Source organism: Oryctolagus cuniculus, chromosome 20 (genome assembly GCF_051225735.1).
Source record: "Oryctolagus cuniculus isolate XC-2025 breed Fujian yellow rabbit chromosome 20, ASM5122573v1, whole genome shotgun sequence".
Classification (NCBI taxonomy): Eukaryota; Metazoa; Chordata; class Mammalia; order Lagomorpha; family Leporidae; genus Oryctolagus; species Oryctolagus cuniculus.
Genome location: NC_142886.1, coordinates 31,334,583 through 31,349,670, shown reverse-complemented (window position 1 = coordinate 31,349,670; position 15,088 = coordinate 31,334,583). Strand labels below are relative to the sequence as shown.

General features: G+C 43.1%; 1 protein-coding gene across 1 annotated transcript in view; it reads right to left on the bottom strand.

Annotated features, from left to right (window-relative positions):
- Nucleotides 1–14,181, bottom strand: part of TSHR (thyroid stimulating hormone receptor) — a 163,989-nt gene extending 149,808 nt beyond the window's left edge. Inside the window, exons 1-2 of the mRNA XM_002719619.6 lie at nt 13,948–14,181; nt 13,344–13,651 (exon numbers count right to left, since the gene is read on the bottom strand). Coding sequence (XP_002719665.4) covers nt 13,344–13,513 — 170 coding nt within the window. The 5' untranslated portion in view covers nt 13,514–13,651; nt 13,948–14,181. The remainder of the gene's footprint in view (nt 1–13,343; nt 13,652–13,947) is intronic.
- Between the last annotated feature and the right edge of the window lie 907 nt (nt 14,182–15,088).

The window sequence follows — 15,088 nt, the reverse complement described above, 5'->3', positions numbered from 1 at the left end:
GTAGGTGGGGCTGTTGGGAGGTAACTAGGTCATGAGGGTGGAGCTCCACATGATGGAATTAGTACCCTTATAACAAGAACAATGAACGTGATAAACTCTTCTTTCTGCTATGTGAGGATACAACAAAGAAGATGGCCATTCATAAAACAGAAAGATCCTCTCCAAGATCTGCTGGTGCCTTACTCTTGGATTTCCAGTCTCCAGAACAGTAAGAATTAAATGTGTGTTTTATAAGCCAGTAGATGATATTCTGAACCAAATCTTCTTGTCTGACCATATAACATGTAATTTTTGGCATTTCTTCTCTCACTCCCTCCCTTTGTATTTTCCAATTTACTTTTAACCATCTGCCATTCTTTGTGTTCTACTTTTTTTTTTAGCAATTTCTCTCTGCTAGAATATAAGATCTATGAGGTCATTTATTATATATCTCTCAAATAATAATAGCATATTAGAGATGATTAATATGTGTGTATTTTTAAAAGAAGATACAAAGGAAGAAAAACTACAACAAAATGCTACCTAACTAGGAAACTCTGGTCGCCTGAAAACTTCGGATCATGTACACAAACCCAAAATAACTGGAAGGGGGCTGGGATGGAAATGCCACGGGGAAAGGCCATGAGAGACTCACAGGGAGGCCTTCACTTATGCCTACCCTTATATCTGGTGTATTCTCACATGGACAGCCTTCCCCCAGAGCTAACCTTCTAGTTTCCCAGCTTACAAAAAGATAGGAAAAACAAAATGCAGAGTATGAGAACCTGGCAATAGGAAGAGACAGTTTCTATCTCTTCCCTGGAGTGAAGCAGTTCTAACACTTGGACATGGATAAAATTAAGCCAATATTTGCTCAATCATATCAATATTTGATCATTATCATATAAATACAGAGTATATACATTTTTAAAGAAAAAATTGGACCCAAAGGAGCTCTTCCCAGGTGAAAAGTGATATGGGAAGTTTAGTTTGAAATGATGATATAATATTTGAATTCTTAGAATATTCTCATGGCAAAATATTTTCAATAGCACTATGCCAGAAAAGTCCAGGGCATGTATGTACACGTCACGAGGTGTAAGAGAATGATATTTATAGGATGTCTTAAAAATACAATTGTGTGTTTTGTAATTTAAAGAAATTTGTTTTGTAAATTTCTAGAATGTTATCAAGTAGTAAAACAGAAATGAAGCAAAGTAAACAGAATGTGGCATCTAAATGGAATACTTTAAAATCCAGTCTGTGATTCTGAACAAGCAGGACCATTTTGCTCACACTTAACATTTTCCCGCTGTTTTTTCTTACAGTAATGAAAGAAACAATAATTGAGTATATTAGCCTCAGAAAAAATGAAAACAGTGTGAAATATTTAATGTCAGCTATGATGAAATAGAGTCTTATAAAATTTGTTTTTAAGATATTAACTTCGGGGCCGGTGCCGGAGCGCAGTGGGTTAATCCTCCCCCTGCAGCACCGGCATCCCATATGGGCGCCAGTTCTAGTCCTGGCTGTTCCTCTTCCAATCCAGCTCTCCACCTGGGAAAGCAGTGGAATATGGCTCAAGTCCTTGGGCCCCTGTACCCGCATGGGAGACCTGGAAGAAGCTCCTGGCTCCTGGCTTCAGATCAGCGCAGCTCCGGCCATTGGTCCCATTTGGGGAATGAACCAACGGAAGGAAGGCCTTTCTCTCTGTCTCTTCCTCTCACTGTCTGTAACTCTACCTATCAAATAAATAAATAACAAAAATCTTAAAAGAAGATATTAACTTCAAGAATGGCCATATTTGGTGAACTTCTGTGTGAAGAAGGGATTTAAGGGATATGCTAAGTATGAGGCATAAAGCAAGTAATCATGATAATAATGTATTCAGAATTAAACATCATCACATTCAAAGGTCAGCCATTTTTGCTTATTTTTAAAATATGTGTTTTAATCATCTTTTTGAGAAGATAAAAGGATTTGGTCACATTGAGAACTAATGTGCACTTACAGCTACTCAAAAATGACAAAATTGTCTAAAGCAAAATTGCTTAACTTTTGGGAGTTGAAAGATACCTTTCAAAATCTAAGGAAAGTTAGAGACTCTCTCAGAAATGTCCTCATTGACAAATTTGACATCACTAATTCCCAAGAGCACAACCATGGATTCCCACAAGTCCTTGTTAATATACCTTCATTTGGAGGGCAACAAATATACTTTGTACCACCAGGAAATAATCTAATACATCAATTAATGTTAACAATTTTCCATCTCTAGACGGAAAACAACTATTTTGATAAGCTGACACATTTATGATTCATGAACAATATTCATTTAACAAATTCACTTAAAATACATTTTTAGCAAAGTGGATTAGTTTTCTATGTTTGCTGCTTTATCAGAAGTGATAAATAAAATAGACCTAGGGGGCAGGCATTTGGTGCAGGGGTTACGATTAATGTGTTCCCTGGGAGGCAGCTGGTGATAGCTAAGTGCTTGCATTCCTGCCACCCACATGCGGGATCTGAATTACTGAGTTTTGGGCTTCAGCCTTCAGCCTGGCCCACTACTCCCCACCCCTACCCCATTGTTGCAGGCATTTGAGGAAGTGAACCAGTGGGTAGGAGGACTCTCTCTCTTTCTCTCTAACTCTCAAATAAGTAAAATAAATCATGTGTGCAAGTTACTGGGAAAGAATGGATAGATTCGAAAAACAGAGCATTTGGCACTGCAAAAGGCCAACATCTTTAAACACACACACACACATTCTCTCTCTCTTTCTCTATAGGTATAAATATAGATAGATATATCTCCCAAATAAAATCAGAGTCAAAATGGAAACAGACTGTGGGGTACCTAATTAAAGTGGACTCTCTTCCACCAGGGAGGAGAGTCACCCCCCAGGACAAGTTCACTGCCGCACGACCAGTTTGTGAGTGGAGTGAGTGTGCAGATTGCTAGCACAGAGCCTCTACCTGGCAGGAAACAAGTCTAGGATTCTTTGGCCCTGGTCTCGTAAGCTGTGTATGTTGATTTGCCAGAGGAAATACGGAACTCCATGCTGGATTTGAAACTCCTGAGGACGCTCAAGAACACACAGCAATTAAGAAACTGCTGGAAACTAGAGGGCCTCTCCGGTGGTCACAGACATTGGCAGCAGATTTCGGTAGTGAGACAGGCCAAACTTAATCAGCCTTGGGAAAGGAAAAGAGGCACTGAGACACTAATCACCAAAGCTGCAAAAATTAGACAGGCAAAGACTCACCAAGCAAGTAAACACATTAGGTTTTCTGCATTTGACTGAAATTCCTTACAATTCACCTCTTAATATTTCACTGGATGCTTGAGGTACTCTTAGGAAATCCATTCTTCTTATGTTAGTTTGTGTCGTCAATGTTTTTCTAAAAGCTACATTTAATTAAAAGAAAAATTTTGTTCCTCAATTTGTAAGTAAGACTTTTTTTGAGAGAAGTATATTGTGTAGCATGGTTTTTAAGCATTTTACTTGTTGAAATGATCTGATATGTCAACCTCAAGTGATTTCGTAAATAATTTTGTTTTGAACATTATAAAAAAAAATACAGAAAATAGCTTTAGGCACCAGGATAGCCAGAGGTTTATGCACACAGATGTAAGCAACCAGACCTTCTGCACTGGGCCTCTGAGGTCTTTGATGGGACAGGTTCGGCCTCGGTGGAGCTGGTCTGATTGTTGAATCTGGGCTACTAGGGGGAGGCGACACTGCCTCCCACAATACTTCACTGGCCTCTTAAAGTGCTGCTACACTGGGCATTCAGATCACCTCTTTGGATGAAGTTCCTGGGATATTCCAAGATAGAGTTACATTTCCTTAAAGATTCCGATAAATACACAAAGAGGTCATTTATGAAGCCAGATGAAAACCAGTTATTTGATAGAAAACAATTAAAATTCTGAATCACAGTTTGGAAGTTAAATAAAAAAAAATAAAATCAGAATCTTGAAAGGCATGTCCTGCCTGCTCAGGATGGCCTGTGGGCACTGCTGATGTCCTGGGGGACTTTCCTCTTGCTTAGGAGTAGATTGTATGGAAAGAGCAGAAAGCACTGGTGAAGGTAATACTTCTTGGAGTCGCCTCTTCAAAGCAGAGTGCTTACCATGGTGTTAGCAGTAATATGAGCTCAAGACCTGACAGGCAGCCAGAGATGTGGAACCCATGCAATGCCATTTCGGTCTCTAGAAAGGTAGCATTCTAGATAACTCGGGCAAAAATATTACACAAGGGCAGAATTCTATCTACCTTAGCAGGGCAAGACAACTAAAAGACTTAGAAAAAGAATCACAAAACGATGTGAAAGACTCAGAAGGACGGTGTAGAAGTACCTCCAGAATCACTCATGCATGCAGTCATTCATTCCTCTTAAACAAATGCTTATTGACAAACTATTTTTTGTTTTGTTTTGTTTTGTTTTGTTTTGTTGTTTTTTTGACAGGCAGGCTTAGACAAGAGAGAGACAGACAGAGAGAAAGGTCTTCCTTCCGTTGGTTCACCCCCCACGTGGCCGCTATGGCTGGCGCGTTGCGCCAATCTGAAGCCAGGAGCCAGGTGCTTCCTCCTGGTCTCCCATGCGGGTGAAGGGCCCAAGCATTTGGGCCATCCTCCACTGCCTTCCCGGGCCACAGCAGAGAGCTGGACTGGAAGAGGAGAAACCTCTTTGATAGAAAACCTTTGCTTTGTTTTATATCAAATAACTGGTTTTCCCAACTGGGACTAGAACCCGGTATACCGGCGCCGCAGGCGGAGGATTAGCCTAGTGAGCCTCGGCACCGGCCTTGACCAACTATTTTATACCAAGAGGTTTCTGGCCACTTGGGATATATAACAAAACAAAACAGATAGAAACAAAACATAAAGCTAGGGGACCGGCCTTGTGGTATAGCGGGCTGGTATCGCATATGGGTGCCGGTTCAAGTCCTGGATGCTCCACTTCCAATCCAGCTCCCTGCTAATGCTCCTGGGAAGGCAGCAGAGACTATTCCAAGTGCTTGGGCCCCTACATCCACATGGGAGACCAGGAGGAAGCTCCTGGCTCCAGGCTTTGGACATCCAGTTCTGGCCATTGCATCCATTTGGGGAGTGAAATAGTGGATGGAAGATCTTTCTCTCTGCAACTTCTGCCTTTCAAATAAATAAATAAATCTTTTTAAGAAACAAGCAAAACCCAAAAAGCTAGATTTTTTGCTTTTCTGGAGAAAGATATAAATAGGAAACATAAAAACAAGCAAATTATGTAGTATATTGGAAAGTGACAAGTGCTATGGAATGATTTTGTTTTTAAGTCAGGAGTATCTGAGTTTAAATGGAGTGATTAAAAAAGTCTTAATGAGAAGGTTAACAAAGGAACAAAATCTCATAGCAAGTGAAGGAATTTGCCATCGAGCTGTTTGGATAAATAACTTTCCCAGTAAAGGGAAGAACCTAAGATAAGAAATCTGACAAGTGTGAGGCCAGCAAAGAGGATGAGATGAAATCTGAACTACAGGGTGAGAGTAAGAAGACACAGAATCTGAAGACTTTGAACCACTGTACAGATTTTGGTTTATATTTTGTGATAACTAGAAAGGTTCTGAGTAGAGGGGGGAAATGACTTGACCTACATCCTCTGGCTGCTGTAAATTGTCAAGAGCAAGAGTGAAGCAGGAGACCAAGTAAGAGGCTCCTGCAATAAACCAGAAGGAAAGACGTTTCATGTTCAAGCATCTTAAGAGAGTGAAAACCCCACCAAACAAAATTCAGTTCAAGCAGTGTAGGAAATTTGTCATCATCAATGTGGGAGTTGCAGATTTTGAGGTGGTATTGAGAGTTCAATCCTCTTTTTAAGTTATAGATTCCCAGCTGGATTTCATGGACAAATAAAAATCACTCTAGAACTTCTACATTTCTTATAACGTTTAATTTAATAGATTCCTAGAATTTTCTAAGTACTGGGAAGTTGTCAAACATTCAAGCACTTTAAAATAAAATATATTAAATTTATATTCACTAAAACTAATATCTTATTAAATTATATAGTAATTAACATATTAAAGTATTATTGAGTAATAAAATACTCTCCAATGATTACAATTAATTAGATTTGCAAATAAAATAATAAATACAGTAGTCCTCTCTTATCTGTGTTTTACATACTCACATTAACTGTGGTCAAAATATATTAGTGTTTGTTTTGACTCTTTCAACAGAGAGTCACAGGCCATATTCATGTACCTTAAATTTCTTTTTTTATTTGGGAGGCAGAGATATACTGAAAGACAAACACACAAAGAGAGCTTACATCTACTGGTACACTTCCAAATGCCTGCAGTGGCCAGGGTTGGGCCAGGCCAAAACCAGGAGCCAAGAGCTCACTGTAGGTCTCCCATGGGTGGCAGAAACCCAATAACCTCAGCCATCGCCACTGCCTCCCAGGATCTGCATTAGCAGCAAGCTGGAGTCAGGAGCCGGAGGCAGGAATCAAATGTAGGCACTCCAATATAGGGATGCAGGCATCGTAACAGCTAAAATGCCCATCCCCACTGAAGTGTAGTTACAGTATATTGCTATAATTATTCTATTTTATTATTGTTATTTATCTCCTATTGTGTCTCATTTATAAATTAAACTGTATCTTAGGGATGCACGCATAGAGAAAAAGCAGTACGAAGTAACACCTTGACAGTACGGACTCCATTTTGGAGCACCTGAGACTCCATCTTGAGAAAGTTCCCCCTCCAGCACCCCACTGAGACTCTGGTCTAGAACTGTGACCTAAAACACTCAGACAATAGCAGTCCACTACATCACACTTGGCAACCTGCATCACACTTGGCAAAGCATAGAAACCCTCTAGCATGATCGCTCAAGCTTAGAAATGGATAGGCTGCACCCAGGCTAATGGTAAGATTGTAATTTGTCTATGTCCCACATATGATTTAGGCAAATTCCTGGATTAATGTCAAGATTATAACTGGAATTGTTAAGATTATAATTGATACTAGCTTTGTATAGGCTTTAGGCCAGCTTGACCCTAGTAACTATGTATTCCCCCTGATCCTAGCAACCATGTAGCCACCCTCCTGTTTTCTGTGGTTTTTGCCTTTATAAACTCTGTTATTTCAGGCTTCGGTGTCAAGAGTTCTTTAGGGCATATGCCTGCTCTCCACTGCTGGCAATAAGGGACCATCAAATTTTTCAATGTGTGGTGCTCCTTTGTTTACACTCACTCAGGTACAACAAGGATATGCAGGATTTGGTACTACGCAATTTCAGATATCCACTGGGCTTCCTGAAGCATGTCCTGTGAGAATAAAGGGAGACTGCTCTATATGGAAAGCTCAAGAAAAACCTAGGTTTTCATGTGGATGCTGATGAATCCAATATTAGTGTACAAAACCAGTTATACCCAATAAGTGTTTTGAGGTATGTGTATGTGCACAAAAGTTGCCCCTAATAGCAGCAACATTTACCTTGATCTGTATTATTTTATAAAGACATAGTAACACATTTTATTGCCGGTTAATATCTTCATCCCAAGTGAATAAACCAATCCCTAGCTCCCAGAGTTCTTCAAAGCTCTTGGAACATCATTCCCCACCCTCCATATACTCACTTCCTTCAGATCTTCAGGTTCTAATACAAAGCCTTCCCTGAACCCCAGTTTCAGTAAAACCCTTAAGTCTACCAAGAATACACTCAATTCATTAACACAATCATATGTAATTATTTGATTGAGATCCAGCTTCCTCACTAAACTGTTAGATCCCTGAGGACAGGGACAGGCTAGTGGCATTCTCCATGAAATCTAAGATGAACACAGTGTCAGGGGTGTGGCCTGGACTTATGCAGATTTGTGGAGAGAAGGGCATGATGAGCAATTTTCAGAGCTTAGCCCTTCTTTGGAGGGGAATTCTCCATTGTATGCACACTCTGCTACAATATACCTCCTCCCTCTCTCTACCTCCAGCAGCCTGGGCACACACAGCAGGTATATCAGGCCAGCCATTCATATGCCCCCATACTAGATATCATCCTTTGACTGGCAATTCAAAGAGGAAGAGAAGGTTGAGATATGGTAGTGCCCAGACAGTTAGACTGCATATGTCCAATGGCTATGGTTGGATATTGCCAGTGGAATTGTCCTGACCAGATGTTGTGCTGTGGCAGTAACTCTCTGGCCTATTTTCAAAGTCTGGTTCTATAGTGATTCTCTGAATTATATGTTGTTCTTATAAAACATTTCTTTCCTCCTTAAGCCTAACAGAGTGGATTTTCTGTACTCAGCATCAAAAACTTTGGTTGATTTAAGTTTATAGATATTTTAAATGTTTTTAAAAATATGTGTGTAAATAGTCTATATACAGTCATGCATAACTTAATGGCAACGATATGCTCCAGGAAATGTATTGGTTGAATCGGTCATTGTGTGAACATCACAGAGTGTAATTACATAAATGTCAATGGTGTAGCCTACTACCTTAGCTATATGGCATAGCATTATGTGGTACATGACTCTATATTTAAAGACATACACAGAGAGACAGAATATGGAGAAGGAGAGAGAGAGGAGGAGGAGGAGGAGGAGAAAGAAGGGAGGGAGGGAGAAAGGAAAGGGAGGAGGAGAGACAAAGAAAATGAAAGAGAACCTGGAAACATGAAGCCACTTTTATAAGATGCAAAAGCACTGGACTCTATTTTAGCAACATGTGAGTGCTGAAGCAGAGGCCTTTTTAGGTTGGAAAGCAATGGTTATTCAGGCATGATCATTATTTTGATTTAAACTAGTGTGAAATATGAGAAACAGGGATGACTTGGAGAACTATATATTATTTTAGGTGGGGTGTCCACATGGCTAAAATAATATTGATTCACATTCTGAGAAAGTAATTTCTTTTTCCAATGTCTTTCAATCTCTCTGAAACTACCACAGACACGGTGTTAGATTGGTGTCTCTTAAATACTTATCAACAGTGGCTACTCTTTCTTTTTAACAAAGAGAGGGCAACCTTGGACTCAAAGCATTCACAGACAACAGTCTCTTGTCAGAATTTCATTATACTTTTGTTTTTGCTGTGTTTGGTTTTCTGGTTACCTCTTCCTATTTATAGAAATTCCTGCTAATTTTTCATGTATAGTCATGAAGTAAGTTTTTCTAAATAAATTTCTTTTAGGTAAAGGAGTGAATCAATTTCAAAATACTGCAAAGATAACAGCACAGATGGGACATAAGACAAAAATTCTGAGGATGTTTGTCTACAGTTGAGAACACGCTAGATGGATGGGTCATCCATCAGTCAGCGCCACAGATGCAGAATGCCAGCCACGGAAAACAGACTGCTGAAACATCAGCAGCAGTATCCTCCAGACACACAAGTGTGTGGTGGAAAAACCATTTACTCCATGGAAACCCAAGACCCTGGACAGCGGAAGAGGAAGAGGGGACAGTTGTTGCCAAAACAGGACTAGAAACCAAACAGGTTACAAAGATAAGGCAAGGCCAGTGGGCACTTTCTTGAGGAATAATCCACCAAAACCAGAATGACTACTGAATCGAATCCTTTCCTGCTCAATCAGAAAAGGGGTGGTTTTCTTATGCACAAAGGCAGCCAATGGCAACTTCCTGAGTGATAGAAAGTGATAGATCAGTATTGCAATTCTTGGTTTTGAAGTAACATGATCTGTAATTATATGCTAAAATTTAAACTTTTAATTTGATTTTTGTGGTTCATTTAAGTTTCCTCAACTCAGTGATTCTCAATTAAGGAGACAATTTTCCCCCCAGACTACTTGCATGTTGAAGATTCTAGAATGTCCCATGTGGGAAGAATGGGGGAGGGAGAGCAGCTCTCTCTCACCTCCCACTCAGCTAAAACTACTGTTTTATTGATAGTGTACCATGCTCCTCTGCAGGAGACAAACGAGGAAAGATTCAGAACTATTTCTTCAGTGACAGCTATAATGTCAACTGTCTTCCATGGGACCACAGCACAGGTATACAAGCAGTGCAGAAAAAGGAGGACATCTGTTTACTTTTCAGCATCCTTAATCGATGGGGAGAAGTTATGGTTTAGGAAGAACTGTTCTCAGCTCTGTAACAATTCATAAAACGGCCAGAGTAGAGGTTATAGGGTGTCTTCATGAAAGGGAAAGAGATAAAGCAAACAACCAAGAGGTCAAAGACCTTGCACCATCAATCAATGAGGACTCTCTGAAAACTTTAAAAAGAAGTACGATATGAATAATAAAAAACCTTGTAAGAGCACATACCTCAACCATGGATCCTAGGTAATTTAGGTAAAACCATAAAAGAAGTTACCCCTCAAAACAGCTTTTTAGGCACAAAGTTTCATTTCAGCAAAGAATGGATGTCTTCCGTTACGGCGATGCAGTCTTCCTTTTCCTCCCTGCCTTCCTCTGTCCCTTCCATCCTGCCTCTCTTTCCCCCTCTGACCTCCTCTTTTCTAGGTTCTTGCCTACCTCCCAACCCACAGCCACTAAGGGTGATGGGGTTTACAGGGCATTCCTGGTTTTCACACTGCTTTCTCCAAAGATTCATGACTGCGTTGGGGCAAAGCTTGCAAACCAAGACCCCCTTTCATCTCAGGGTGGTGGTTTAAGGGTGCAGATTCTGCAGTTGACTGTGATACTGCAAATTCTGGCTTTTCCACTTACAACACTGTATGACACTGCGCAAAGAGCTTCATTTGTGTGTGTGCCTCAGTGTCCTCATTTATAAATTGAGGATAACAGAATCACCTATCACTGCACCTTGCAGGGATTCAACAGACGAGTTCATGCAAAGTTCCGAGAAGAGTGCTCCACATAAATTAACACAATAAAATTGCTAGCTTTACATATTTGACCTTATCCATAACTGTTTCTTTGACTTATGAGTTCTACTGCCTGCCCACTAAAATCTGAAAATAATTTTGCTACTATTGTAGATGTTTGTAGTTATTATTTAAATGGGGATACCATATCATTTTTTAAAAAAGTATTTATTTGACATGCAGAGTTAGACAGTGAGAGAGAGAGACAGAGAGGAAGGTCTTCCTTCTGTTGGTTCACCCCCTAAATGGCCACCACAGCCAGAGCTATGCCCATCCGAAGCCAGGAGCCAGGTGCTTCTTCCTGGTCTCCCATGCGGGTGCAGGGGCCCAAGCACTTGGGACACCCTCCACTGCCCTCCTGGGCCACAGCAGAGAGCTGGACTGGAAGAGGAGCAACGGGACTAGAACCCAGTGCCCATGTGTGATGCCAGTGCCAGCCCCTATTATTTTACCCAAACTTTTCATCTGTTTTCTGTTTTCCATCTCAAAATAGCTTCATTCTTCAGAATATAGTACATTGCTTCCCCATAATTCGCTAGGTCAAATCATTTTTGCTTCTGTCTTTTTCCAACCATTCTGTGATTCGGTGGCTTCTCTTAGACTCCTCTCATTAGCATCACAACATCAGAGAGCAACCTTTATCTTTTACCCAGAAGGAAACTTGAATTCTTCCCAGTGAGTGATCTTACTCAGCTTCAATTTCTTGCTCTCCAACCTAACCCTTTCTCAATATATTTTGGAATTTTAAACAGGATGATCTTGAGCTCCTACCATGAGACCCACACCCCTTTTAAAAGACTCTTGAGGGGGCCGGCACTGTGGCATAGCTGGTAAAGCCCTGGCCTGCAGCGCTGGCATCCCATATGGGAGCCTTTCGAGTCCAGTTGCTCCACTTCTGATCCAGCTCTCTGCCATGGCCTGGGAAAACAGTAGAAGATGGCCCAAGTCCTTGGGCCCCTGTTCTCTCTCTCTCTCTCTCTCTCTCTCTGCCTCTCGTAACTCTGCCTTTCAAATAACTAAATAAATCTTTAAAAAAAAAAGTATTCTTGACATTCTGCCACCTGTTAAGTCTTTGAAGAAAGGAAGTCTTTGGGCTCCACTCTTCCCACCACACAGTGGACTTCTGAGACTAGTACATTCATTTGTTCATTCATTCACTAAAGTTTTTCTGAGTCTCTCTGTAGGTTCAGGCCTTGTGCTGGGTTTGAGGAATTACAGGTTCAACGCCAGGTTGTTAAATTACAGGACAGTGCACAGTGTGTAAGGGCTAGGGTCACGCTCACACCCAGAGTGTTGGCCAGGAGGGCAGCTCCTCCAGACTAGACATCATGGTCAGGAGAGGCTTCCTGACCTGGATCTTCAGGTTTCAGCTTGAAGATACGGGGAAAGTTCTAGGCAGAGGCCCAGAATGGGGGGAGGCGGACAAGGGCAGCAGTGACGGCAGGGGACTTTGTGGGAATGTCAGTTCTGTCCAGCAGGAGTGGGACGTCAGAGAAACTAGCAGTGGCTGCATCGTGAAGGGTGCTGTGGGCTGTGCAAAACCATTTCAATGTGGAGGTCACGGGGAACCCCTGGAGAGCTTTCATGAAGAAGGTGGTAAGGGCACAGTGTAGTCTGCAGTGGCAGCATGGAGAATGAAGTCCTGCAGTTAGCCCAGGGGAGACAAGAAAGGAGGGTCTCTCCGAGGGACGGAAACACACCGCAGTGCCAAGTACAGTCGCTGCTGCTTCATCCACATCTTCTTCACGGCCTGCACTCCCTTACCTGGGCTTAAGCAGTCTAGGTGGTTTTATTATTTTTTCCTTCGGTCCTATTTTAACCTCTTCACTTCCCTTGGACTTTTCTGTAATTATTCTTCAAGTGATCATTGATTTAAATTTGTCAAGAAGTGTAAATTGTGTGTGTGTGTGTGTGTGTGTGTGTGTTGAGAGAGAGAGAGCAAGCAAGCGAGAGAGAAAGATTTAACAGCAGGTTTCCAGTTTGGTAATTTTTAACATGCAGATAAAAATGCATTTCATGAAATTTCATCTGTCTGTACCTATACCATGTTTATCACAAAGGAAATTTCCAAGTGCGCTTTTTTGGTGGGTGAGCTCCTCACAGCAAAGCCACCATACACATTACCCAAAGGGTCCATTTCTCAGAAGGACCCATGATTACATTTTTGTCAACTATTTGATCAATCAGCAGACCTGCCAAGAGAATTTCTCACCTAGAAAGACTAAAAAGAGAAATGCTTTTCTGAGGCCATTTTATTTGTTTATTACCACAGAGCAAACAACTCAGTCCTTGGGTTGCCTTTCATCTTATTCGTATCTGAAGAGAAACTAAGATTCGGGCAAAGTGCAGGGCGGGAGCGCACTGCCATCGTGCAAACCTGTTCTGGCACCTTCTCCTGCGTTGGGAAGAAGAGCCAAGGCTTGGGCAGCGGTGCCTTCCCGGGAGCGCGCGCACCCCGAACGCCCACCGCCCCGCCTCTGCCGGGGCCCTGGGCCCCTCTCCCCTCCCGGACACTCACAGCGTCAGCGTGCTGGACGGCAGCCTGGGGATGCGGTGGATGTCTTTGCAGGTGACTCTGAAGTCGTCCTCCTGGTGGCACTCGCACGTCGGAGACGGGCATTCCCGCCCCCGCGGGCGGCAGGGCAGGGCGAGCAGCAGCGCGAGCTGCAGCAGGGGCTGCGGCCTCATTTTCCGAGGGCCCCCGGGGCTCCCTCTCCACTCGTGCGCTATCCTCTCATCCTCAGTCCTCCGCGCCCCGGGAGTGGGACAGCTGGGAAGAGGGAGGGCGGGTTCGCAGGGGCTGTGACCTCACCGCCGAAGAGGAGGCTGGAGAGGGGAAGAAGAGGCTCTTCAGCGCTCCGCGTGCCTGGGCAACTCTCCACCCAACAAGCTTCTGCGCTTCGCTGGCCCTGGCCGGAGCCAGTCCGCCCGCCCCGTGTGTTCCCTGATACCCAACACCGGTCCGGGCGGTCCCCTCCGTTCCAGCCCGCCCCACGCGTTCCTCTGCTTAGTTCTCTCCAAAGCCTGATTCGACTTTTCCTGTGCCCTTGTCTCTAAACCCAAAGACCCGCCTTTCCCCAAGGGTGGCCTCGTCCTAAAAGCGCCACCCGCCCGGGAGTCACCTGCACGCGCAGTGGAACTGTCCCGGGGGCGCACCAACGTCCCGTAGAACTTCAGCTCCTGCCGTCCGGTCCGAGGCGGCCGCGCAGCCCTGGCCAACCTGCGGGGCGGCCAAAGCCGACGCGCGGCACCGCTGGCGGGTCCTCCCTACTCCCCAACTTCAGCGGCCACCTGGACTGCTCTGGGCCAGAGAACGGCTGGCCTGTCCCACACCGCAGCCGGCGGGCTTCGCGAGCGAGTCAGCTGGGCTCTGGCGCCATCTGCTGTGCAGGACCGGGACTGCAGAAGCAGCGCCTGGTACCTCGAGTGCTTGTCTGTCCAGGAATTTTATTGAGTCATATTTTCCCCCGAGGTGGGACGAACAAGAACATTTAAGTGGCACACTATTAGCTACTAATTGTTTACACAGAACCCAAAAAGGTAATTAAGTCGGCAGGCTTTTCGCCCAGTACTTCAGAGGCAGGCTAGGACACTCCTATCCCGTTATCTGCTGCCCCACTTCCAGCTTCCTGGTAGTGCGCACCCTGGGAGACAGCTGGTACTTTGGTCCCTGTCACTCACTTGGGAGACCTGGGTTGAGGTTCTGACTCCTGGCTTCACCAAATGTGGACGTTTGGGGAGTAAATTTCTCTCTCTTTCTCAGTTTTTTAAAAGGTAATTACAAGAGTAAATCTGTAATTTGCTTCTTAAAAGTTTCCAATTGCTTGATAGTTTTTCTTGATGTTAGAGGAATATCAACTCCTTACTTAATGGCATTGTTCCTTTCATATGAACCTTCGGGATGGGGAGAAAGCTAGGGTGATGGAGACCAAAATAAAGATTTTAGAGACTGGCTTGAAAAACATAGGCAGGAACATACAGGAATTCTATGTCTTAATTAGGTTGACATTTGTAAAAATTGATCAGACTCTATTCAAAGCATGTGCATTCCAATGATTAGAGAGGCTTTGTTCGTAATCATTGCAATCTGGAAACAAGCTAAGTACATGTTCCTCAACTAGGTAATAAACCAACACTGATACAGCCACACAATGGAATACCACTCTCCAATAAGAATGAGTGAACTGTCGATACCTCTACATGCTCACATGCTCACATCATGAATACATAATGTTGGCCAGCGCCGTGGCTCAATAGGCTAAT